The 27370-nt window shown below is 37.9% G+C and overlaps 1 protein-coding gene across 8 annotated transcripts in view; it reads left to right on the top strand.

Moving 5' to 3' along the window:
• LOC120416960 (microtubule-associated protein Jupiter) overlaps nt 1–27370 on the top strand; it is a 267822-nt gene that overhangs the window by 182268 nt on the left and 58184 nt on the right. For 6 of the 8 annotated variants that reach the window (XM_039578877.2, XM_039578874.2, XM_039578871.2 and 3 more), the window contains exon 2: nt 4013–4299. The exons of the other annotated variants lie outside the window; for them this stretch is intronic. In XM_039578877.2, the coding sequence (XP_039434811.1) occupies nt 4238–4299 (62 nt within the window). In that variant the 5' untranslated portion in view covers nt 4013–4237. The remainder of the gene's footprint in view (nt 1–4012; nt 4300–27370) is intronic. 8 annotated transcript variants of the gene reach the window in all.

Here is a 27370-nt window from a genome sequence, read left to right as displayed (position 1 = left end):
AAGTCTAGGTCAAAGAGGGTGAGGCAAAATATTTAGAAAGAATCATCATTAGAAGATTTTTTTTTGTCACAAGAAGAAATTTATTCATTATTATACACCGTAAAAAATTGTTTAAATTTGGAAGGTGTCATTTTGGAAGGGTGAATATTACCTCTTTTATGATGTAATTTTATCTCAATTTAGACCGAAAAAGCGATATTACACCAGAATAGTGGTAAAATTATACATTTTCATAGGCAAAAATACAATTACCCCTTCCCAGATGTAATATTACCTTGATATTTTTTCTGTGTAGTAATCCAAACAGTCAAACGATTTCAAAATATCTATTATTTTTATTTTTTTTTCTTGAAGTTTTACTTTTTTCATCATTTATGAAAATACTCAAATAGCCCTACATGAGTGTGTTTACAGAAAAATATTATACAATGATGTTTTCTTAATAATTAAGAATCAATTGTTTTTTAAAGAAAATTTTAAAAATGAGGGGGGCAGAGAAACAAGCCTAAATTTAAATTTTTATTGGCTTCAGCTGATCCAAGAAACAAAAATAAGAAGAAATTAAGTTAATTTCTATTTTTGATTTATTATAAGTAGTAAATTATAACATAACTTTTAAAAGGGTTAGGTTTTCAGATTAATTTTCAAAATTATCACAGAATACTTAAAACACGAATACAGTTATGCTGTCGTCATAATTTTCCAAAATGTTTAAAAATTCACGTAACCATTTTTTGTTTTTTTTTGTTATCATGAAATTCAATATTTGCTATAAGTTTAGAAAACGTTTTATACAAAGTATAAAACACAAGTTTTTTTTTTTCAAAACTAAATATATTTTTGGTAATCATTATTTCTTGCTATTTTAAAATTTTAAGGTAGATACAGTATGTAAATAAAGTATTTACACCCCTTGGACACAATTATTATTTTGTGATGAAACATGTAACTAATTTAAACTTTGACAAAAACCTAAGACTACGTTTTGTTCAGAAACTCATGCCGCACATTTTGCTACAAAAAGCTCATGAAAAGATGATTTCTATTAAAAGTTATATAACAAATACTATTACAAAAATCAAAAGAGCTGCAAAAAAAGTTTGTACACCTTTCGAAAAATTAACATAAAAAAAGTTATTTATTGACAAATCACCATGAATCTAGTCTCCCAACTCCAAATAGGCATCCTTGACTGATTAAAAAAATAATTTGGATTGAATATAAAGTTCACTAACTACTTAGTATAAAAGTTTATATAAATCTGGAAATTTTTATATTAAACATATCTTAACTTGATTTTGCAAACTTTCAATGGTTATGTTCATCAGGGAATGGTGACAGATTTTGTGTCAAGAAAAGTGTAATATTACATCAGAAACTGGAGAGTTTTCATCAATTTCTGGTAAATTTTAATCAGGTTCGCATTTTACACATTTTTTAAGGTAAAATTAAAAAAGAGGTTACATTCAGCCTCATAAATTCAACTTTTTTTACTAAAAAAAAATTGATTTTAGAAGGCTGTAACCGTTTTTAAGTAGTTTCCCCTGAAATATGTGTATAAAGCACATTCAATTTCAATAAATTTAGAATAAAAAAAATGTTTTTTTAACTGAATTATGTTTTTAACATTTCAAATTTTGAAATTACGTCTTTTTCCTGTAATTTTGTAGTCACGAAGTGACCTACTAATCATCACACAAAAAAAATAATTTTTGATGCCTGTAAATTAAATTCGATGAATATTACCTTTTTTAAAGTAATTTTACCTTAAAAATTTACAAAAATTTGAACCATATGAAAATTCATCGGAAACTTATAAAATTTCACTAGTTTCTGAGGTAAAATTACACTTTTTTTAACACACAATCTGCCACCATTCCCTGATGAATATTACCAAATTTGTATTTTCTGCGCACAAAAAAAACAGTGTTGAAAAGTTTCTTAGAACACTTATTTGAGTGCTGAATAGTTCACCTTTTCACAGCTAAATAATCGTAATCCAGCTGCGTGTAGAAGGCCTGAGTGTAAAATGAATTATGTTTTATTTTTATGTAATATTACACCCAGAAATATGCAGACTATTAATTTGGGAAACCGTCTAGATCGAAATGTCGAGCTCATTTAGGCGTGTATCCCTCCCACTCTTCAACGGTTCGATAGCCGAGCGGGCTAAGTCGCCGGTTCTCTCTGTGAGTGATGGGTTTTATCCCGTTCGTTGCAATTTTATGTGTGTTTTATTAATTATTTTTATAATACTTTTTTAAATTTGAAAATTTACGTTTTATTGTATAAATAGTGTGTGTGTAAATGTGTGCTTTCTGTAGTTAAAGTTACTTTTTTGTCTCTCTATTCCGGAACCATCCAAATGAAAGAAATAATGTTATTCCGAATATCACATAAAATAAAATAAAAAACAATGTAGATTTAAATATTTTTCAAAATGAACTTCAATTTGAAAAATCGGCCCCGATTTTCTGAAGTAATTCTGTTTCGATCTGCTAACCATAGTCTCAAAACATTTCAATCTATTCAAATGGTCATATGCGATATAATCAAAAGAAGATTGTAATCCTTTGAACACAAAAATAACTGTAACACATTTTTTTTAAAGCAAATTTTTAAGTATCTCTAAAATTTCTTAATAATTTTTAATAATTTTTATTTTGATGATTATTTCGATTCTACTGAAATGCAAAAAGTTAATAAAAACTGTTCCTGTTTTGCCTTATACGCTGGCAAACCAATGCTTAAATCATTGGAAAATCAATTTCATCAAATATTGATGTTGTTTTTAATTTAAATAATTGCATCGACAAAATATACAACAAAAAACTCATTTTTATTCAAACCTTCATAAAAATAAACTCTTAATTTCATTTTAAAATATGATTAAAATTCAATAAACACTTAATTAACTAAACATGATTTTTACACCAATTCAAGGCAACAGAAGATCTACTTCATACAAATTTATTATCTCTAAATCAAAAATTCCTTTAAGTAAACAACTATACCATGCCAACTCAGCAGACACAACAATGTAGACCCCAGCTGCAACCTCATCTAAGCATCTCTCTTCGCATAGTTTACCAATTTGCACATTGTCAGTCTCTGCCCCCAATGTAATCTTGCTGCCGCAATCTCCGATCTCCACCTCTCCAATCAACCAAACTCGTTCAGCAAGCCTCTTCCCTTCGAACATAATCCAACATAGTTGCCGTCATCGCCGCACCGTCTCCGTACCCCACATTTCCACCATCGATCCAAAAACGGAGGGAGCATAATTTACCCTAACCCACATCAACAACAGTCGACGCTGCTGTTCGTGCAGCATCATCAGTTCCAGCTGATCTCGTGTCGGAGTCACGCCAGCTTGTCTCTTTTCCATGAACAGCTGGGCAAAGTGAGTGCACCCCAATACAGGTTCAGTTATCGCGCACTGATAACGACTACCGAGATTTCTCTCAGTGACGTTATCACGCTGAGAGTACTCTGCGCGAGGGAGAGAGAGAGAGTGTGTGAAGATTCTCGCGTGATAACCTCCTGTTGCGACAACCCACGCTCCGCGGTTACAGGTGTTGTGGTTCCCATCAACCGTAACGATTTCTTGACCGTGAGAGCGAGCAATGTTCTCCCATATTGCGGTATTTCTGAAGATTTTCCGCTCTCGACGTGCTTTGTTTTGGTTTGGATGCTGCGAGAGCGTTGAATCCGTGCTTCCGCAAGGATTCCGAGAGCTTCCTAAACAAAGCACGGTTACATATGTACTGTGTGACGCACTCGTAAGATTTACGACGAGTCGTCCTTCCAATCGATATAGGCTGGCAGCACTGCCAGCGAGAGTTTCTAACCTCGGCCGACTTCAACCAGCATCAGTTCTAGCAGTGCAAGCACAGCAAAGTTCGTTCAGTGAAGAAAAGTTTTCGCACGAAATCTCTAATTTTGCTCCGTTGATTCCGGATTGCGGCACCCAGAGTGGCCGTCTAACGCGTTCGACGTCATCCCATTCCAGATCAACGTTCTTCCCCGTGAGAGAAAGAGAATCTTCCAGCAGAACAAAACAAAACCAGTGTGAACAGCGCAAAAAAATCGATACCAGCCAAGTTTAGCGCGTTTGAAGAGCGTTGTTGTAAAGTGTGACACACAGAGTCCGGTCGAATCCGCTGTTCGGCCCCCCCTCCATCGGAGCATTTTTCCTCGTGTTCCCCGTCCACAAAAAGCCGTCAAAATTGCCGGAATGGCCACATACGCCGCTTTCAAGCACGTCGAGCTGTACAATGTCGGAAACGCCAAAAAGAGGTAAGTTTGCTGCTCCGACCTTGACTGTTGATGAGAGATGGCCCACTTGGGGACACCTCTGAATCGAGGTCGTAACTCGCCGAAACTCATTCTTAAGCAGAGGGGGGAGAAATTATGAATTAATTATATTGATTACCTGCTCGTTGCTCTGCTCTGCAGTGCAGCTGCCCAAGACTAGTTGTTCGATTATGGAAATCCCTTGAAAAGGACGGTATACATTGGGAAAATGAATCTATTTATCGGTTTTGGCATTGAAAGCTATGTGGAGTGTGAAATGTGGAGCAGCAGTGCTGCGCTGGCAGCGAGCCCAGATCGTGCCAGCAAAAGGACGTTTTGACACATTTTGATGGAGGGGATGTCATTGGGATTTTGGCCTGATGGGTGCACTTCCCCTTGGGGGGAATTGCAAATTGGGCTTGTTTTGTGGAAACACAACGTTGTCATAATCAATTTAACAAAATAGTTCTTGAAGAAGGACATTTCAAAACCAACAAAAATTAAGCCGGACTGCTCCTAAAATTATGAAATTATGTTTGTAGAAACGAGCAGACAATTTCACAATAACTTACTTTGCACGATGGTCGAGATCGCAAAATTAAGTGGTAAAAAGCATTTTCGGCAAAATTGTGATTTTTTGGAGCTTTGGTGTCTTCAAAATAATAGTTGTAAATGAAAAAAAGCAAGTTTTGGTTTGGTTGAAAATTAGGGTGATTTTGAAAATCTAACTTTTCAGAAATATTTTTGGGATTTTTTCCAAGCAACTTTGTCGAAGACATCAAAATGTTATCTCGTAAACTACGCCTTCTACGACCAAATTTGTAGAAATCATCTGAGCAAACCTTAAAAAATAGTGTTATAGCGTGGTAATTCAGGGGAAAGTTAGTTAGAACGTGGCAATTTTGAGAAAAGTGATATTTTAGGTGCTTTTAGAGTTCTAAAAAACAAACATTTTTATTTTTTGAAAAGTCAATTTGGACTTAAGAGTCAAAAGATGCAAATTTTAAACTCATATATCTCGAATAGGCGCGCAAGCCAAATTTTTAAGCGCCAGGTTGCATTTGAAAGTGGAAATCCAGCATTACAAATGCTGAAAACATCTCAGGGGTGTTTTTCTTTAAACTCGAGATATCTTCATTTGAAAAAGTCTAATTTTCAAGGGAAAACCATTTGGGACCACCCTAACGAAATTCGAAAATTGTCCAAATATGTTTCTCCAAGTAATTTTGCCCGGCGAATCTGAATCTGTTTTCAGAATTGAGTGTAATTGTTCCAATTTTATCTAAAAAGTCCTTATTATTATAAAGATCTAGTACTTTACAAAAACTCCAAACATGTATGGGAAAACTGAAAGTACAAAATGCCTCTTTGACATAGGCAAAATTTCATCCAAATAAAAAAAAAATTAAAAATTTTGTACAAATTTGCGAAATTTTAGAAGATAACAATGTGCAATTGTTATTTGAAGATAAATGTGCAATTGTTAATTAAAAATTGAATTTACCTCTTTTCTATATAATTTTAGTTATTCATATTATAACAATCGATCACTTTGATAGTATTTTTTTTTATTTTTGGAATATTTTGTACTAGGATAGCCCACACAAGGTACATAAACCATTTTTGAAAAAAGTTTTTTCAATAGTGTTTTAAAAAATAGTTACGTTAAAAATTATTAGTTTTCAATATGTAAAAACTAGTTTTGTTTATAAAATTATCGATTAATATTTCATTATAACAGAATAAGAAGCAAAAATCAAAAGTTTTTACGTTTAATATGAAATTTGTTCGACTGAAAATGCCTCTGAAACTAGGGATTCTTTTTATTAATGTTTCAAAAACACATAATTTTTTATTATTTACAAACTAACTTTACCTTCTCCTAGTGGGAAATTGTCCAAAAAATCCGGTAATGTATTCCGTTTTCCGATTCAAAATCATATTCATTGAGAAAATCAGTGTCATGAAGATTAAAATAATGCTATTCATCAACATTTTTCTAGTTATAGTTAACTAACTTTTTAATCTTTTCAAAATTTAATGAAAAGTAATTCTTGAGGTACTTTGAACACTTCTCCACCATGGTCAGTATGACTGAATACCATCCCGTACGTAATTAATTTGTACTCATTTTGCGGAAAAATCTCAAACCTATCAAAGTCACTCCGGCTATCAAAGTCACTCCGTTTTACGGTTCTACTTTTCCCTGAATAAAAAAACAACATTGAATTTCTATCAAGATTATCGAAATTTCGTAACAAAAAGTAACATAAAACGCTTATACGCCAACATAGTTATGCTACAATATAAAAATAGCAAAATATCAATGAATCTTTAAATAAAATCCTGGTCCTGATCATGAATTATACATTGTATTCTGAATTATTTACAATCGATTTTATTTTATTTTTTTCAATGAAAATTTGAATTTTAGTCATGTCTTCTGACCGCTGATTTTTAGGGTAATTTTGAAATACTGTTCACATATTTTTTTATTGAAATCCGCTTTGTTACAAAGGTTTGTACGTTTTTTTTTAATTTCAAACAGGTTTTTGTTCAGAATAATTTTCCATGATATTATTTGTATTTAAAAATCTTTTTTAATTAAATTAAATTTAGTAAAATCGATTGTTTTTAGTTTTTTGACTCTATTTTTATTTTACGTACGTTAAACTGAATATTTGTATACATCCGATGATATTTTCCAGATTTTCACATTTTTTTACTGTACATTTTTTTTGTGATAATATTTGCTTTTTTTTTTAAAAAAGGTTTGATATTTGATAAAAAAATTTATAGTCAAATCATCTGAACACAAATTGTGCCTGGTTCAGCACACACTTCAACAACAATTCCAGCATAAATAACAAACAATGTTTTGCATAATGAAACAATGAAAGCACAGCAGCGACTTCTCGGTAGTCCAAAACAGACAGTTTTCCATTACCCCTATCGTGCTCATAGAGGCGCAGCAAATCGATTAAAACGGTCAAACCATGCATGCATAATCGGGCGAGCTAGCCCAAATCCACCACCACCACGTGGCAAAAGCGACCCTGAATCCGCCCGGCTCTGGCGTGTACTTTGCGATTGGAAAAATATGCGTTTTTATCGCCGTAATCACGCACCTTAGCACGTGCTTGCGTTGACCTATATTCGATCAAGCTCATCCTAGTTTGTGTTGAGCTTTCACTTGTTTGTTCCGCTTAACGGAGTGAGTCTGTTAAATTAATTAATTGCATGTTTAAGTAGTTTCGAGCAAGTTTCAAGTGTTTAAAACATTGTATTAAATTTCACTATCTTGGCCAAGGTTGAACCACGGTCAATACGGCCGGATATTAATCGGGTCCTGAACCATTTTCCTAAGACCTTGCCACGAAAAAAAAGAACCTAAAACAGGTCGATAGCGGTAATTAACGCCACAAGAATGCCCTTCAACCGAAAATAATACACTCGATTCTTGGACCACCCCGTCGTCGTCATCGCCATCCAAGTCCGATGGCCAAAGATTACCGCCGCCCAAGAACGGTTGGAGCGCCCATTTACATGTTTCATTAGTCGCTACGATTAATTCAGACCCTGCGACTAACGCGCTCGGTGTTTATTGGATTTGGGCAATTAAAAGCGAGCTGGGCGACCTGGACATAACCTCCCAACCTCCCCTCAAATAAATAGACACAAGGTCAGATCGGCGAAGGTGCTGGAACAGTCGAAGAAAGGTGCGAGCTTTATTGAGGTGGAAATGCCACGTGCAAGCTACGACTTTTATGAGGTTAAGAGCAAATGCGGGGGGACAATCGATTGCTGGCCGCACTGTGGAAGAGTCGTGAAGGTTTGAACTACTTTCGGTGAAGACTGCGAGCTTGTTCTAAGTAGAGCTAACATATTTACAAGCGGAACTTGTGTAGGGATACCGTGGAGATTTTCCCTTATCCTCTTAAAAAAGTTTGCTTGGCTTGGAGACTGTGATGTTAGTGATGATTTCGCTACCTCAGGTTGCTTAGGAATTGGGATTACAACCAACTCCACCAAGACAGTTCTTCAACAACTGTCTCTACTGTTCAACGAGGGCAATTGAAACGATTTGGAAGATTTCAAGGAGACAAGGGAAATTTTCCACCGTTTTCTCAAACAAGTTTTGCTTGGAGTTGGATGTTTTGGAATTTAGTAGTCCCACCCTTGGTCAGAGATCTTTCGTTTGGTTGTAACCCATGTGAGGTAGACAAAGTATGAACCCCTGTGTCTTCCACGTAATCAAATGGATAATAATACTCCAACAAAACATAACCTCAAACTTCGTCGCTCTGCGTGTCCAACCTTCTTCCAGGTATTCACGCCTCGAAAAACATTACAAATGTAGCGAATTGGGGACTTTTGAGTCGCTAAACAATTGAGCAATTAGAGAAAGCCGACGCAGTGTTCCTAGGAACTCGCTTATACAATCGTAAAACAATCAGCGAAATGTGTGCGCGCGCGTACGACGCGCACGCGATTATGATTTTGATGAGAGTGTCCAACAGGTGTGGCACGTGTTACGTGGGGCGAGTTCTGGACGTACGTGCCGATGCGTTGAGCCCTTTGCAAGACACTTTGGACTTAAGTGACACCGACATACGTCTGCACAGTGAAAAATTGTGTAAATTTGGAAGGTGTTATTTTGGATGGTTTAATATTACCCCTTTTATGATGTAATTTTACCTTCATTTAGACTGAAAATGTAAATTTACACCAGAAAAGAGGTGAAATTACACGTTTTCAGAGGTAAAATTAATTTTTTTTCTGACATTAATGATTTACACCTTCGAATATGTAATATTACCATGATTTTTTTTACTGTGTGGGTAAGGTGGATCCGCGTCTTTCCGGGAATTGTTATTAGGTTTATGGCTCAGCGGAATGGCTTGTTATGATACTGTGTGATCTAATTGGTTGGCCCGTTTCCTTTCGGGATGCTCCCGTAAATCAGCGCCTAGTTAAGATTCAGCCATAAATTGTCCACTAATTTTACGTTTTTTTTCTTTCTCTTCCCTTTCAGGTATGTGTAAAACATCACGCGATTCCCGGTAGACTGCATACGGCTAAGTATCAATAAAGTTTGGAAACGTACACCCATCAGAGCGTATTAAAAGCGGCCTGTCAAAACTACCTCTTCTCTCTCTCGGGAGTTGTCCAACTTCCTCCCGAAGAGAGTGTTGCGAAAAGTTTACCACAGCCGAATGGCGGATGATGCCTGGGCTAGGGTGGCCAAGATATGGTCGGGCTCATGTGAAGACTTGTCTTGGTTTTCGTTAAAGTTGGTCTTCTAAACCTTCAACATCAATAGACTTATCACTTACTTAGAGCGCATTCTAGATTCTTACTAAATCTTAAGAGTTCGCTTCGCTTGGAGACAGTGACTTTAGCGGATTGCAGACTGGACTTCGCCATGAAAAAAAAAACAGCTCCACCCTCCCAACTTTTATAAGGAGATAAGAGAAACATCCACGGTAACCAAAAAAATTATTTGGAAGAAGGGAAAATCTCCAAGGTATTCCAAAAAGGGATTTGGATGAATGGAAGATTTGATGCTCCTCTTTTTTTAAGGAGATAAGCAAAAATCTCCACGAATACCCAAAAGGGGTTTGAAGGCAGGAAATTTAGATGCTCCACTTTTCTAAGGAGATAAGGGAAAATCCCCACGGTAACCACAAAAGGTTTTTGGAAGAAGGGAAGTTTTAATGCTCCATTTTTTTTAAGGAGGTTAGGGAAAATCTCCACGGTTTCCTCAAAAGGGATTTGGATGAAGGGAAGATTTGACGCTCCATTTTTTTAACGAGATAAGGGAAAATCTCCACGGTTTCCTCAAAAGGGATTTGGATGACACTCCACTTTTTTAAGGAGATAAGGGAAAATCTCCACGGTAACCACAAAAGGCATTTGGATGAAGGGAAGATTTGACGCTCCACTTTTTTAAGGAGATAAGGGAAAATCTCCACGATATCCTAAAAGGGGTTTAGAAGGCGGGACATTTTGATGCTCCACTTTTTAAAGGAGATAAGGGAAAATCTCCACGGTATCACCAAAAGGGATTTGAATGAAGGGAAAATTTGACGCTCCACTTTTTTAAGGAGATAAGGGAAAATCTCCACGGTAACCACAAAGGTAGAGGTGGGCAAAACCACTCTTTTTTAGGAGCCGCTCATTTTCGTTCGCTCTTTAAAAAGAGCCGCTCTTTTGAACGGCTCTTTCGCTCTTTTTAAAAAATTCGATAAAATGGGATTTTCAAGAATCGTGTGATTTTATAAGTTATTTCAGGTTGGACTTTTAAAAAATTGGGCCGTACCAAATATTTTTTGAATTTTATGTCCCTCAACTCTGATAAAAAAAACAAGCCATGGTATAAACATTTTAATGATAAAAGAGTTTAAAAATGCATTTTACACATCTCAGCTGTATTGCAATCATTAGTTTTCAAAGTATCGATGTATTGATGAACTTTTTTTTATGTCGAAAAAATACGTTTTGCCTTATTGTGCAACGGAATTTCACAAAAAATATTTCTACAAGAACTGAACTTATGATTTAATCGATAAAGTCTATAACGCTAAAGTTTAATCGGACAAAATGATTATTTTTTACGAAATCTCTCAAATATTCAGTTGATTTTTGGTAATATTTGACAAATTATGCTTTTTGAAATGCTCAAATTTGTATTCCAGTACTACTTTAATGTGCACTCAGTTGTACAATGAAAAGTTTACTTCATTTTGCTTAGAAAATCATTTACTTTTGGAATTAATTTTTATGAGCATTGAAATATTTGAAATTGCATTTTCAATTCTCAAAAACAAATTTAATACTATTTTTTTGGAAATTCAATAAATTATATTTATGACAAAAATCATGCCGTATTGAAACGGTTCTTTCAAAAGACCGGAGTTTAAAAAGAACCGCGGTTCTTTTTTTGTGAGCCACGGTTCGTTCGCTCTTTTCAATGAACCGGCTCTTTGAGCAGTTCGCTCTTTTTTTGCCCACCTCTACACAAAGGTATTTGGAAGAAGGGAAGTTTTGATGCTCCACTTTTTTGAGGAGATAAGGGAAAATCTTCACGGTATCGTTAAATAAGTTTCGCGGAGTTGGACGGTTTTTGGGAAGGTCTAGAAAGAAATCGATGCGATCAATTGCGTAATGTTTTCGAGAATTGTAGTTTAATTCTGAAGGCAAGCAATTGACTGTTGCTGTTGAGACATTTCGCGTTTGATTATTCATTTAATTCTATGGGTTGAGTCTTCTTCAGGAAGGCTCCATGCACTTTCTGGGCCACCCTACCAAAACCAAACGCCAATCATAAACCCACAGCCCTCGTTAAATGAGGTGTGAGAAAAAGTCGTGTGCCCAGCTGTGTGGAGTAGATCGGATCTAATTTCCAAAGACAGACACACGCTGTCATGCAAATTATGTTCCGGGATGCGACGTCAACGACGTCGTGACGGGCGTTAACCACCGGAATGCGAACCATATGACAACTCGTCGACGCGCTCTCACGATCTTAGGATGAAGCCCGTTGCGTGCCGGCACAAATCAATTAAAAACGCGTAGAACACAGGCCATATTTCCCAGAACCTAACCTCACTTTTACGCTCGCCGGCCGTGTATGAGCGATTATTACCGTTACGGATGGACCGGTCCAAAAACATCCAGACCGTGTGTGTGTGTGTTGTTACAGCGGCCGAGTTTGTAAACTTTCTCCGACACGGAGTGGTGGGCAACCCCTGGCATGGTCACGTGATTCCACCGGCCGCGGCGAAGGGGTCACGGAAGCAGAAAATTAAAATTTTGACATTCCTCAAAAGCCGCCGGTGATGCACGTGGCCATAAATCTCTAGGAGAAAGATGCCTGCTGCAGGGGGTCGCGCGAGAGGTGTTACGGCACGGCGGTGTATACAATTTATAAATTTGTTTATGCGATCGTGAAGTTGAGCCGGGGGATCAGCTATGATGCTTGGGATAGAATTTGGAAGGGAACGCTATGGTTTATGACTTTAGGCTACTGCTGAATATAGTTTCTTGGGAATTCCAGAGGGATTCGACGGAATTGGAGCTTGAAACCTCAAGACGCATGATCCGAATTGAATATCTACGTAAAGCCATTTTCCTGAAGTTGAGATTGACCTCGCCCCATTAAAACCAACTTCCTCGACATCATTAATCTTTTACGTCGCTTAAAACTCCTCATTATTCCACAATTACCATCCCATATAATCCAACTCTCGGTATTACGATTCAATCGCGCCCCTCCAGCTGTAATTGTCCGCTAAAAGCCTCCTCCTGGGGGCTAGTCGCAATGAAAGCAGCCAGCTACCCGCAAGGTACGCCCGGCGAAAGTCATGTTACCATCGTGTCATGATCGTTATCCGCGCCTAGACGACTTCAAGCTGACGACGACGTCCAGCACCAGAGGGGGGAAACCGACAACCTGGGAGGTCATGATCGCGAAACCTACGATCTTCAGGGGCGATGCTATCACTCGTGTTGTTATTCGCGATGCGATGACGGGGTGGGTTTTGTCCAGCTCTGACAAGCGAATTGAGTCGTTGTTGGCGCGGGCTCATTTGAAGACATTCGAGCCCCGGCGGCTAATAAGCCGCCCCTTGAAGAAATGAAGGTATCGGATTAGCCGCGTCCACCCTTCTTCGAAACAGAGGGGGAGCACGTGACTTATGCTAAGAAATGCTTCCTGGGACAATCCTAAGCCATAAGCCACTCATTAATCCGGGTTCAATCCTGTTACGATGGCGGGTAGAACTTCCTTCCGAGCAAAAGGAGAAATGTGACACCAAATGAAAGGGGGTCGGCTTCGGAACGTTGAAAATTGAAAGTTGCAGGAAGTCCGCGTCCTCCAAATGAGAAATGCAGCCAAGTGCAGCAGAGAGGGGCCCGCATGGAAGCCATACTATTCTTTGGCTGGGCTTCGGAATTACCCTAATGTGAGCAACCGGCCTATAGTTGAAGGTGCCGAATAATTGAAATTTCTTAAAGAGATTACTTTACCAACTAGACTTCCAATTTCTACTCGAAGTCTCGAGACTTCGAAGAATTTGAAATTATACCGCAGTAACCAGCTACTTCCTTACAATTCTTCCGGATACTTTGCGAAAAACTTGCACTCGCAAAACATTCCCGCGCCCAAGAACCGTTCCGCCCGGCCCCGTTGGGCAAAAGTTCATTGCCACCGCGCGGGACTCTGTAGTGGCAAAAACTCGCCAGCCGGTCGCCGGCACGGCACATAATGGTATGCATCATGCAATGGATGCGCTCTCCCACCACATAGTAGCACGCGGTAGTAGTACTAAAGTCTGGCTACGGATTCCGGAGTAGACTTTTTGCCGGCCGGCAACTATTACTCTAATGGACAGTCGGTGCTCGCTGGTTGGACGGTGATTGTACTAACGCGATTGTTTGTAAATAATTGGAAAGGTTAAGAAATATTAAAATTGCTTCCTTTCCCTGTTTGGTTTGTCGAATTCGGCAAAGTTGGTTATGATCACGACTGCTCACGAAAAAATGAGTAAAAAAAACATGATGGTAGAATATTACCTACACAGCAAAAAATCCGATGGTAAAATCGCATGCAAAAGCTTGCACATCACCTTCGTCAAATAAACACTTAATATTACACACTGCATGTACATTTTTTGCAAACACAAAAAAAATGCAACCGACGGGATTCAAACCAGCACCAACAGTAAGGACTGGCGCCTTAGCCAACTCGGCCATCAGACCGATGAAAAGCTGCAAGGATAAACGCATATAAGAGCTTGACATTTCGGTTATGTAGGTTTCCCATACTGTTAAGCTACATATTTCAACGTGTAAAATTACATAAAATTGCATAAAATAATTACACCCCGGCCTTTTACACGCAGCTGGATTACTACTTTTTTAGCTGTGTACTCTTAATTTTGGTTAAATTAGTGGAAATTACACCAGAAGGATGTAAATTTACTCATTGTTAGATGTCAAATTCCTGTAAATTCCTCTGACATCCCAGCTGAGCAATTCTCCACCATAACCGGAAATTGATTTATTGTCCGTTTCCCCTAAAAGGTACACGCCGCGCTGAATTTCAAAATGGGCCGTAGACATTGTTGCTATTTATTTTCTGCACATTTAGTGCAATAAAACCATAACTGGCAACAATACCTAGCGATTCGAAGAAGAAGATCAACAAAAACAAAACGCACACTATGGGAGTTGACAGCGACAGTCAAATATATAATTACAGTCGACTCTCTGGTTGTCAATATCCAAGGGACCCTCGAGGAAGAGAATCATCAGTTTACAGAACGATGCAAAATGAAGACTCGATTGAAAATATTTTTTTCTTGATACCCAGCTATGGGAGAGAATCATGGCAACGTCCATTAAACAAAATCAATCTAATGTCAAACACCCTTCAAAGCTTCGTTTCGCCAAGAAAAATGTCTATGCAAGCCATGAGAAAGTGAAATTATTGACAACCGGAAGAGATTTTTAAACCAAACAGAATCCAAGGGACCGTCGAGGAAGAGATCCTTCAAGCAAGGGAAAATATCGAGGAATGAAGATAATTGAAGTATGCAGATTGAAGGGACTGAAGAATTCATCGATAGATGGAGAATTATTGATATCGAGAAGATCGACAGCCAGAGAGTCGACTGTAAAAGGCTTTGTCATAGATGATTTCAAAATTTTAAAAATATTTGTTTTCGAAACGATATAATTATCGTCGATAATATTAGCGTTTAACGATAACGATAATGGTTATGGTTAGCGTTGTAATCGTTATCGTAATTCTATCGGCGATGATCTTATCGACGATAACGAACGGAAACTAATTTTTAAAATCTTTCTAAAATTTACATAATCAAGTTTCAATAATTTCACTGTGATTGTTTTTTTGGTAATGTTGTTGTTTATTTTATTAATGTGACTTTAACCTAGGGAGGTCATTCGTCACTTTTTTTGGTAATGAAGTAGGTAAGTTTCAAAGCATAGATACTTAACACAAAAAATCCAAAAAAATACCGTATTATTTCGAAAATACTGAAATTTTCATTATTTTCAATATTCGATGGGTATCAAACTTTTTAATATTTTGCGTGCATTTTCACTGTTTTAGTGTTCTTTGAATTGAATACTAAACCAAGCGAAATTTTGTATTTTAAAAAATCGTGTACCCTTTTTGCCTTTCTTACAAAAGAAAGGTTTAAGGTTTGCTTTTGGAAAAACGCTTTTTTCAGAAATCTAAAAAAAATCGTGCACGGCGAGGATTCGTCCCAGGAAAAAATCCTATTACTAAATTGAAGGTTTAGATGCGCTCTTTCGATTGAATTTTGGCCCGAAACCCGGAACTCAAAGTCTGATTTTTGAGAGGTCTTTTTTTGAAATACATGGCCGATGTCTGTATCCGCTCTTAAAAACTTGTGTCTTCCATCACTGGAAAACCGCTCGTAAAACCCAAAATTTTTAAAAGCCAGATCTGTAGCCGTGGGGTCGGAGACGAACATTTTATTTTTCGATTCACAATTTTCGACCAGTAAATGTGGTCAAAACCATTTTTGGAGGTATTTTTTGGACTATTTTACAGATAACACTATCAAATTTAAAGAATTCAGTTTCAAACAAAAAGCCATTCGAAAACATGCGCCATAAACTGTTTGGGCCCAAATTTTGAAGCTTTTCCAAAATGTATTTCCAGAGATATAGCGATTTTAGTGTTTTTCGTCTTATTTTTACCCTATTTTTTCCTATTAAATTTTTGGATTTATACAAAATCATATACTGAACATCAAATTCAAAGTCCCGGCTCGTTCTCGATCGAAAGCTCGACAAGTCGTCAAGTCGAAGCTTCAACGCCAGCGCTTCAACGCCAGCGCTTCAACGCCAGCGCTTCAACGCCAGCGCTTCAACGCCAGCGCTTCAACGCCAGCGCTTTTACGCTTGCGCGTTTTACGCTGCGCGTGAAAGTGTTCTTTCTGGCTTCTCATAATTGATCGACAAAGTGCAATAGCGATACATATTTTTTAAGTTAATCATAGACTAACATTATAGACTGAGTACCCTTTATTTTATTTTTTTTAATAATGTCAATCCAATATGTTTTTCTTAATTAAATTTAAATGTCTTGCGACAAATAATGTACTTCTGAAATAAAAAAAAATGGCATTTGAGGTTTAGCCTTTAAAGATTCGAATCTTTAGGTAAAATTCTCACTGGATGGTATCATTATGTTTTTGAAAAATTAATTGCACCAATATATTTCTAGGAGTTTCATCATTTTGTAAGAAAGGCTCTATTTCACCTCTGGTGATATTAAATCGGGTTTTTCTGAATAGTCCTAACCAATACCTACAACTTTGCCCAAGACACCGAACCGATTAGAAAATTTCTTCATAAGATTCAGATTTTCGAATATTTACGTACCATTTTTGTATGGAGTCTTGACACAAAATGGTTTCTTTGGTCATAGAACAGGCCCCCAAAAAGTTTGAGCGAAGTAAAAAAATTCAAAAAGTAAAAATACTGTAATGTTTCAATGATTTTCTTTACTGTACATCACGAATTATTCGCTAATTTTCAAAAAAAGCAAAATAAATTGTTTTAAGTCCTTTTTACACATTGGCGTAATTTTAATATTCTTAAAATAATTTCTTTGATAATGATAAGATAAATTCGGGAAAAAGTAATTAGTTGAAATTTAAAACAAGATCAGTAGGAGGATGTAATTGTATAACTAATTTTCGCAATTTTTGCAAACCACAAATTAGTTCGACTCAAAAACGCAGTGCAAACGTTTAAATTTAAAAATAAACAACTTTGCCACTTGTGTTTTGTTGCTTTTTTTTATTTTTTGGTTATTACTATTGTGAGGAAATATCGCTTCGTAAAATAATTTGACATTGATAGGATATTCGATTAGAATTTCGACTTTTTTCCTTCCCCCCCCCAACTCTCTCTCTCTCCCCCCCCCCTCTAATTTACCGAAAAAGGGTAAACACGATCAAAACCTAAAAAACCGATAAGAAAATCAATTTTCGTGCGATTTTCAATCGCGAAACAAAAATTCGTTGTTGTTACAATGTCAAACTATCGACCCTCTACTGTTCTAGTACCGTGACTCAGAACAAGTCGCACGGTCCGTGCTCGGTTTCTATACTCACGTGCGATGCTATTAAAAGCACCAGCCCGCTGAATTAGCATATTTCGTGAAATTACACAACAACTCGCAACTTGAGCAAAATTGTGCAGTCTGCCCGGCAAACCAACCTTGTTTAGTGTCTCGAGCAAACTAATTGAAGAAATTGAAGTTTGCACCTCCTTCGATTGGTTTGTCCCTCGCGAAAACCAACTAATTTGAGGTTAGAACCGCTTCGCTTCGCGAAGTTGGCAACCCTGCCTGGAAAAGTTTTCCTGAGGCGGTTATCGCACCGCTTCAATCGCATTGATTGTAACGTGTTCTGCAAGGAGTCTAAAAATACGCCACCGCACTATTTCTAAAGTCAGGGGAAAAACTTGGCTGCGGTCTAGCCGCAGGTCATCGACCGCCGCTGGGGTCTGCTAGGGACTGACACGTCCATGACGATAATGATGACAAGCAGTCATCGTCGGCGGGAGATGTCGGCGGCAGTATAGTTCATAGATAGAGAGTGCCGCGCGAGGTTTGATGGATGCAGCTTGAAGGGTACACACGCGAGCACACTTCAATAAATCAGGAAATTTCATCGAAACGGTGTGTAAATCGGAATGTTTATCTTTATTACGGCCAATTAGCCGGCGCGCCACGTGCGAGTTCGGTTGACGGCGACGATGTCGCGGGGGTAGGGAAAAAGTTCACATGTAGACGACGATGACGTTTAGTGTCAATTATGGGTAATCAGTTTTCATACGGTCGTTAATGGTATTGCAGCGCGGGTCGTAAAATATCACGACATGATGAACTTTTTGGTATGTTTGATGGCCTCTTCTATAAGCCATCAACTGGGAATACCTACGAGGAAGTACTAAAGATAATATGATGTGTTAAAGATCAAAGAAAGCTATTTGCAAAATTACTACCTCTGTGATGCTTGATTTCAAAGGGCACGTAATCTAAAATTTCTTTTGAACGATTCTGTTTGGGTTGAGCAAAAAAAAAACAGACCATCAAAGTCAATATTCGATCCGTGACCTTCAGTTTAGAGATTGCGCCTTTACCGACAAAGCTAACGCTTACTATGTTGAAGCCAACTCATTTTACACCGTCTCTTTTGTGTCGTTCTTCGTTCTCATTCGTTCAAGGGTCACTGTGATAGAAGTGGCGCAAATGGCGCATGCCATTTATTGCCACATTTGCTTCGTTCGGGTGTACCAAATCTCAACAGTTCTGCGCCAACTTCCGGGCCCATTTTTTCTTCTTCCAAATTCTACTTTCCACCGCGCGCTGATTCATGAACACTTTCCTGGCTCCCCTACACTGACAAGTGTACGTCCACATAAATCCACATCTCGAACAATGAAAGCCCATTATCGGCAATCATTTCATTTCGCGTAACACTTCAGTAGTGCTCCACAATACCGGCCATCAACGGTCGCAACAATGGCGCCCGCGCTCGCGCACGCTCGTAAACAAATAAACGTCAATTTTCAAGTGCACCTCGCCGGAACTTGACTCCCGCTTTTCTTCTCGCAACTAAACATCCGATTTCACCTCTTTTGATCCGATATCCGGTGCGCACTACACTCTCGCACCGTGAATGAAGTCGAACCGGGTGAATCATTCAGCGAATGGTTTTGCGTGTGTTTTTACACGGTGGGAAATCATCTCCGGGAATTTGCATAAAATTTACATTGAATTCGGCGGAAAGTGCTACTTTTCGCCGCTGATATTCTGACAATCGAAAACTTCGATAGCGAAAATTTCTCCACGTGTTCATAACCTGCAAAAGTGGCGATTTTTTGTTGTTTTTCGTGGGGGGCTATAAAATTCCGGGTTAGCCCGAAATGGCCCGTGAAGCTGTACTTCCCACAATCAACGATGCGTTACCGCCGATAATTGCTACCATTACCACAGTGCTACCGGAGGAGAAGAAAGGTGCGGCGGGCAGTTATCATTTTTATTGTTGCTTTTGAGTCAAGTGCAGCCGAAATAATAACCGGCCGAAATACAACAAACGAAAAACGCGCCAAATATGAGTGCCGGTTTCCCGTGCGGGGGGGCCAGTACCGTGTAGTTGTTTGTACTGTGTGTCCGGTAATGACCATGGTAATGACCGCAAAGCGAGTAACACACCAGCTTTTTGGGGGCCGACCTCCTACGTGTACAGCGGTTCTGTCAAAATAGTCAGTGTAGCGCGAAATGTGGGTCGTTGAACCTGGAGTTGCTAGTTCAAACGGTTTGAGACACTCAAAATTGTAATTCTTATAACCTTTTCATTACAGCAAATGGTGATATGACATCACCTGTCAAAAGTCTTTCACTTGGGTGTCCCCGTTGCGCCTCCTCCCTAATTAAGCTCAAATTTGGAATCTTCAATCACGAGCCATCCTCACTTAGCGTAACGAAGAAAGTGACATTTTGGAAGTAGGTCACGCCCCACGTAACAAGACAACTCCCGGTCCAAAAGTCGGGACCTACAGCGGCGTCACTTGTCAGAGCTGTCGTCGTCGGCCACAATCAGATCAACCTGGATCCGAGAATCTCTTCGCCAGAAATCTCGGCGATTATGCAACCATAAGACAAGAACCTGAGATGACGGTCGCGTGCAAGCCAAAGTGAAAATGACAAGGAAAACAGTCTCGCGGACGGTAATTTGAACAGCCGGCTTTTTTTCCGGATTGTGAAAGATTTTTCGGCGAAGCCGAGGGCCCGGTTCTTGGGAAAACGGCACGCCGTGTTCGTGCTTAATTTGCTCTGGTCGCTGCAGTTTGAGGTGACTGCACGTGACGGGTTGAACGAACGCGGGAGGAAATAGGTCATTGCATTATTTTAACGTGTTACAAAAGTGGAGATGAATGCTTTCTGTTGATTTTGGTAACTTGTAAAATTTTATTCCTGCACCCACAGGAAAGAAACGCTGCGAAAATAGTCTTGCTACAGCTAGTAATAGTGTAAAGTGTTGACAACAATAGCCGTTTACGGTAAACGGTTTATAATGGGTAGTTTTCTACCAACTCACACGAAATCGGGAAAAGTTGCCCCGACCCCTCTTCGATTTGCGTGAATCTTTGTTCTTAGGAGTAACTTTTGTCTCTGATCACGAATCCGAGGCCCGTTTTGCCTTCCTCACTAAGGTAAGGCTATAATCCTGCTCTAAAAATGAACTTTGTATAAAAACGTCATAGACCCACCTTCATGTATACATATCGACTCAGAATTGAAAACTGAACAAATGTCTTAGTGTATGTGTGTGTGTATGTATGTATGTGACCAACAAACTAGCTCATGTTTCTCGGCACTGGCTGAACCGATTTTACCTGAACCTGTTGCATTCGACTTGGTTTAGGGTCCCATAGATCGAGTTTTATTCAGATTGAAGTTTCGATAAGTAGTTCAAAAGTTATGTATAAAAATGTGTTTTCACATATATCCGGATCTCACTTAAATGTATGTTAACTATGTCCGGGTTCACCATCCGACCCATCGTTGGTTAGGTTATCAAAAGACCTTTCCAACGAGTCTAAGACATTGAAGATCTGGCAACCCTGTCTCGAGATATGGCCACTTAAGTGATATTGATGTACTTTTTTGAAGCCGGATCCCACTAAAATGTATGTAAACTATGTCCGGATCAACTATCCGACCCATCGTTGGTTAGGTTATCAAAATACCTTTCCAACGAGTCCAAAACATTGAAGATCTGGAAACCCTGCCTCGAGATATGGCCCCTTAAGTGATATTTATGTAATTTTTGGAAGCCGGATCTCACTTAAATGTATGTAAACTATGTCCGGATCCACCATCCGACCCATCGTTGGTTAGGTTATCAAAAGACCTTTCCAACGAGTCTAAGACATTGAAGATCTGGCAACCCTGTCTCGAGATATGGCCACTTAAGTGATATTGATGTACTTTTTTGAAGCCGGATCTCACTTAAATGCATGTAAACTATGTCCGGATCCACCATCTGACCCATCGTTGGTTAGGTTATCAAAATACCTTGCCAACGAGTCTAAGACATTGAAGATCTGGCAACCCTGTCTCGAGATTTGGCCACTTAAGTGATATTGATGTACTTTTTTGAAGCCGGATCTCACTTAAATGCATGTAAACTATATCCGGATCCACCATCCGACCCATCGTTGGTTAGGTTATCAAAATACCTTGCCAACGAGTCTAAGACATTGAAGATCTGGCAACCCTGTCTCGAGATATGGCCACTTAAGTGATATTGATGTATTTTTTTGAAGCCGGATCTCACTTAAATGCATGTAAACTATGTCCGGATCCACCATCCGACCCATCGTTGGTTAGGTTATCAAAATACCTTTCCAACGAGTCCAAAACATTGAAGATCTGGCAACCCTGCCTGAGATATGGCCACTTAAGTGGTATTGATGTACCTTTTTGAAGCCGGATCTCACTTAAATGTATGTAAACTATGTCCGGATCCACCATCCGACACTTCGTTGGTTAGGTTATCAAAAGACCTTTCCAACGAGTCTATGACATTGAAGATCTGGCAACCCTGTCTCGAGATATGGCCACTTAAGTGATATTGATGTACTTTTTTGAAGCCGGATCTCACTTAAATGCATGTAAACTATGTCCGGATCCACCATCCGACCCATCGTTGGTTAGGTTATCAAAATACCTTTCCAACGAGTCCAAAACATTGAAGATCTGGCAACCCTGCCTGAGATATGGCCACTTAAGTGGCATTGATGTACCTTTTTGAAGCCGGATCTCACTTAAATGTATGTAAACTATGTCCGGATCCACCATCCGACACTTCGTTGGTTAGGTTATCAAAAGACCTTTCCAACGAGTCTAAGACATTGAAGATCTGGCAACCCTGTCTCGAGATATGGCCACTTAAGTGATATTTATGTACTTTTTTAATCCGGATCTAAAATATAGATGAAATTTGTGTACAGCCATTGTTGGTAATGAGTGAGGAAGGCTCCAACCACATAGGTGGATTAAATGAGTTTTTTGATATCTCGTGACGAAGAGGCGGTACGACCCCTTCAATTTTTGAACATGCGAAATTTTTGTAATTGTCTACTCTACAAGTTTGTAGAACATTATTACACTCTAAAAAATATCCCTGCTATGTTAGAAGAAACACGAAATTTTAAAATGAAAATTTTTGTTCTAAATGAAAAATTTACCCAATGTAGATTCGAAAAGTACATTAAATTTCCCATAAAATGACATGTTCCAAATTTTTTTACAGTCGAGTAACGGAAAATGGGAAAATTTTTAAAACTTTTTTAGTGTATTTTCTCGGAATTCTGAGTACGCCATCAAATCGGGCGTCTAATTTTACATAAAAGTCCTTTTGACACCTAATTTCTATCTCATCACCGTTTCAGGCTGCAAATTATTGAAAAACACTTCTTTTTTCGCATTTTCACAAATGGAAGGGGTCGTACCGCCCCTCCGTCACAAGATATCAAAAAACGGACCGCGGATTCGTGATCAGCGATAAAATTTACCCCTTAGGACAAAGTTTCACGCAAATCGAAGAGGGGTCGTGGCAACTGCTGTGTGAGTTGGCGGAGAATTACCCTAATAACTTCCTAACTTCACAAATGTTTTCGAGATTTCTAATATTGTGCAATACTCTACGAAATCGGACGATTGTGACCATTTTGCATTTTTTTGTATTTTTTTTTTTATTTTACTCAAACTTATTGGGGGCCTCTAGAGCGTCCAATTCCCCGTGAAACGGGAAATTTTCAGCCAATTCCGGGAATTCCCGGGAAATTTCAAATTTGTTGAAAATTGTTATGATCTTGGTTTTAATTAATATAATGCAACAAAATTGTATAGGACATCAACTTTAATGGTTTAAATAAGTGTGAAGATCAATTAACAGCATGACTGCATGTAAAAAATCATTCAAATACAAGAAAATGTATTTTGGTATTTTTTTATGAGAAATTTTAAACTTGCTTCTGTGACCAGTTTATTGAAATGAGAAAAAAATGCAGAAATTATGTTTTTCATGACAAATACTGGTTTCAGCTTTTGCACAACTGGCAAAGCTTTTTAGTGTTGGTTTTACTCTAAAAACCCAATGTTTTCAAATATTTGAAGCAAGCTTTAAAAAAATATTTTTGCATTTTTTGAGAACAAACAATGGAAAGTAATTAGTCAATGATTTTTTTTGTGTTATTATGCAACATGATTTAAATTGTACGATAAATTAAAATTATTCCACAAAAAGTCTTCTATTTTTCATATTTAATCATCTAACACCTGCTGCATAACTCTTTTACTTGAAATTGTTATTTCTGTAGTACTAGGTATTCAACAATTTGAATTAATTCTTTTTGCACAAATTCGATTTACATCTCATTTGATCATGGTAAACAAAAACGTAAAATAATCACAATTTCAATTTGAAGGTTAGGAGTTAATATTGTTTTGATGAAATAACATCAATCTGTTAAAACCTAACCTAATGGTAATTATTTAATACTCATCAAGCAAGATCTATTCCCGGTTGCTTCAAAAATTAATATTATCAGAAATAATTCTGATACAGTCGACTCTCTGGCTGTCGATCTCCTCGATATCAATATTGCTCCAAGTACCGATGAATTCTTCAGTCCCTTCAAATTGCATGCTTCGATTGTCTTTATTCCTCGATATTTTCTCTTGCTTGAAGGATCTCTTCCTCGACGGTCCCTTGGATTCTATTTGCTTTAAAAATCTATTCCGGATGTCAATAATTTCACTTTGTCATGGCTTGCATAGACATTTTTCTTTGAGAAACGAAGCTTTGAAGGGTGTTTGACATTTCTTTGTTTTTGTTTGCTGGACGTTCCCATGATTCTCTCCCATAGCTGGTTAGCAAGAAAAAACAAATTTCAATCAAGTCTTCATTTTGCATCGTTCTGTAAACTGATGCTTCTCTTCCTCGACGGTCCCTTGGATATTGACAACCAGAGAGTCGACTGTATCATAATTTCTGATAATCTGATTAATTATATATAAACCAAACAATACATTTAATTTAACAAAATTATGTTGAGTTTGTTCATTTATTTTTTTTTCAGAGTATTTTCAAAAAAATAGTTACAGATTTTCTTTATGAAAATATATACTTCCGCTTGAATTTCAGGAATTCCCGGGAAATTTACAAATTTCCCAGAAAACGGGAAATATTTTTTTTCGGAAAATCCCGGGAATTCCCGGGATTTTTTTCCCGAGACGGGAAATTGGACGCTCTAGGGCCTTCTTTATGACTAAATAAGCCATTCTGTGTCATTGATTCACCCATTCAAATCTCCATATAATTTTTGCAGCTGTCCATTCAAAAACGGTACGTAAATATTCGAACATCTGTATTTTTTGAAGGAATTTTCTGATCAATTTTCGGAAAAAATCGAAATTTTATTTATAAATTTTTGTAGGCCTCAATTGTTATTTCAATTGGAATTTGCAATCGAAAAGCACTGTACAGAAGTTTTGATAAATTGCCTCGTTTCCAAGATATAGCCACTGAAAGTTTGATTTCAGTGAAATATTTGCAGATTTTCGTTTTTTTTTAAAGTAACCATTTCTCAAAATATTTTTTTGAAGGCTTCAGAAAATTTGCTATAAAATTGTCTAAGATATATTGAAGATTGGACCTCTGGGTGCTGAGATACAGCGGCTTAATGAAAAATAAAAAGGAAATTGAAGTTTTCTAAGTCTCACCCAAACAACTCTCAATTTTCTAATGTCGATGTCTCAACAACTAATGGTATGATATTTAATGTCAAAATAATGAAACATTAGTGAAATTTCTTTTCGAAAACAATATTATCAATTTTTTTTAATCATAACTTGCATTTCAGAAGGGCGTTATATTGAATATTTGGCGCTTTTGAAATGTTAGTATTGGTTATTTTTTTTACTTTTGTCAATATATATTTATAAATTTTCATAAGTTTAGCTTATTACATACAGTATAAGGCCCATTAATTTTCCCGAACCCAACACAACCTCCTCCACACGCCTCGTATTTTCACTCTCAAATCATCCATCAAGTGTGCCCGCGCCGTTGCGTGGCAAGGAAAAGCTCGCCTTCAGCATCAGCACTTTCTTTCGCCAGATTAACGACGATGAATTTTTCGACTTAATTGCGTAAGGTTGCACCCACCGCGTGACGACGTGTCCTATGCGCAAACAGCACACACACCCCGAAATAAAACCTGCCCAACGTAACTATAACTGCCATCAAACATCATCATCATCCGTTTCATCGCCCGTGAGACTGGGGGAAAAACTAACGTCGAAGCTAAACCAACTAAAAACACAGTCAAAATTATTAATGAGAAAATTATTGTGACATTTTGAAAACATTATCCGAAATTAGATGGTGCTATTTGCGAACAAAACAATTTTAAAACTTGAAAATCACTAAAGACATATTTTTCTTACTGTGCTACCTTTGGTGCATCTCGCTGCAGCTTTCCACCTCGCGAGAGCAACAACAGCACGAGAAAAAAAAAGTGGTGAATTATGGACCTCTAACTAAGCCTAGTCGCGACCATCGTGCGATCAGCAATTTGCTTCTCCGCTCAAGCTCACCTGCCTTTCATGTGGCGGGAAGATGGCAATTAATAATACGGTGCTTGTTTTTGTGATTTATTAAATCGTAAAATTTGCCGCATCAGCATTTTCGAAAGAAGCTGGCAGGTAAAGATTCAAGGGGGAAACCTCAACGCTCATGTAATACACTTTAATCACAGGTGGAGGGAAAAAATGGAAAGCTAACGTAACGCGTAAAATTTTATGAAGTTAAACATCACGCGGAGAGCAGACGGTATGAGAAATTAACAATTCATTCTTCGGCAAGGAAGCGAAAATTTGCGAACTTTGCTCAAAACTTACCTACAAATGTTTATCGCTCTAAATATCTTGCCACACTCGGTGGAAAAAAGTTTCCAGAAAACAGTTAGTAAGTTGCCCGGGCCCGTCGTCGAGGGATTGGGCGAAAAAGTGGACCTGGGATTAACCATCACCGCCGCCGCCGCCATGTAAAGTGCGCAGCTGGATCTGATTTGCGCCGTTTTTAGTTTTGTGTTCCACCTGGTCCCCCAAGCTGAGTGGTGGTGGTGAGTTTGTGCAGTTAGTTTAATTAACTAATCGCACCAGGTATAAATCACCTGCCCGTACCGTGACTAGTTTTGTTTCACCTGTGAAACGTGCGTTCAAATCGAGTGGATTTCAATGTGGTTAACGTAAAGTGGGGAACTTCAGCAGTAACAAGTTGGGGAAATTTTAGATTCAATGGGTTTGAAAAATATATTTAAAAAAAAATGAATCAGTTGTTCGTGTGACCGTATACTCTAGAAAATAAATTAATGTTTGGATGAGACTGAAAAACAGTTGTTCATGATTGTGAGAACTCTTTTTTCTCCATGAATTCTCTACACAGAAAAAAATAATGTAAATTTGGAAGCTTTAATTTTGGAAGGTTGAATATTACCTCTTTTATGATGTAATTTTACCTCAATTTAGACTGAAAAAGTGACATTACAACAGAAAAGTGGTAAAATTACACATTTCCAGAGGTAAAGGTGTAATTCTTTTTTCTGACATAAAAGATGTACCCCTTCCCAGATGTAATATTACCATGATTTTTTTTTCTGTGTACCAAAACCGGAAATGGATTTTAGTTGTATTTTTTTATTTGACTCAAACTTTGTGGGGACCTTCCCTATGACCAACGAAGCTATTTTGTGCTATTGGTTCCCCCATACAAGTTCCATACAATTTTGGCAACTGTCCATGCAAAAATTGTACGTAAATATTCAAAATCTTTTGAGTGAATTTTCTGATCAATTTGGTGCCTTCGGCAAAGTTGTAGGTATTGTTGAGGACTATTGAGAAAAAATAGGTACACGGAAAAAATGG

This window comes from Culex pipiens, chromosome 3 (genome assembly GCF_016801865.2).
Source record: "Culex pipiens pallens isolate TS chromosome 3, TS_CPP_V2, whole genome shotgun sequence".
Lineage (NCBI taxonomy): Eukaryota > Metazoa > Arthropoda > Insecta > Diptera > Culicidae > Culex > Culex pipiens.
Note: the sequence above shows the minus strand (reverse complement) of the source record. Positions and strands in the feature narration are given on the sequence as shown.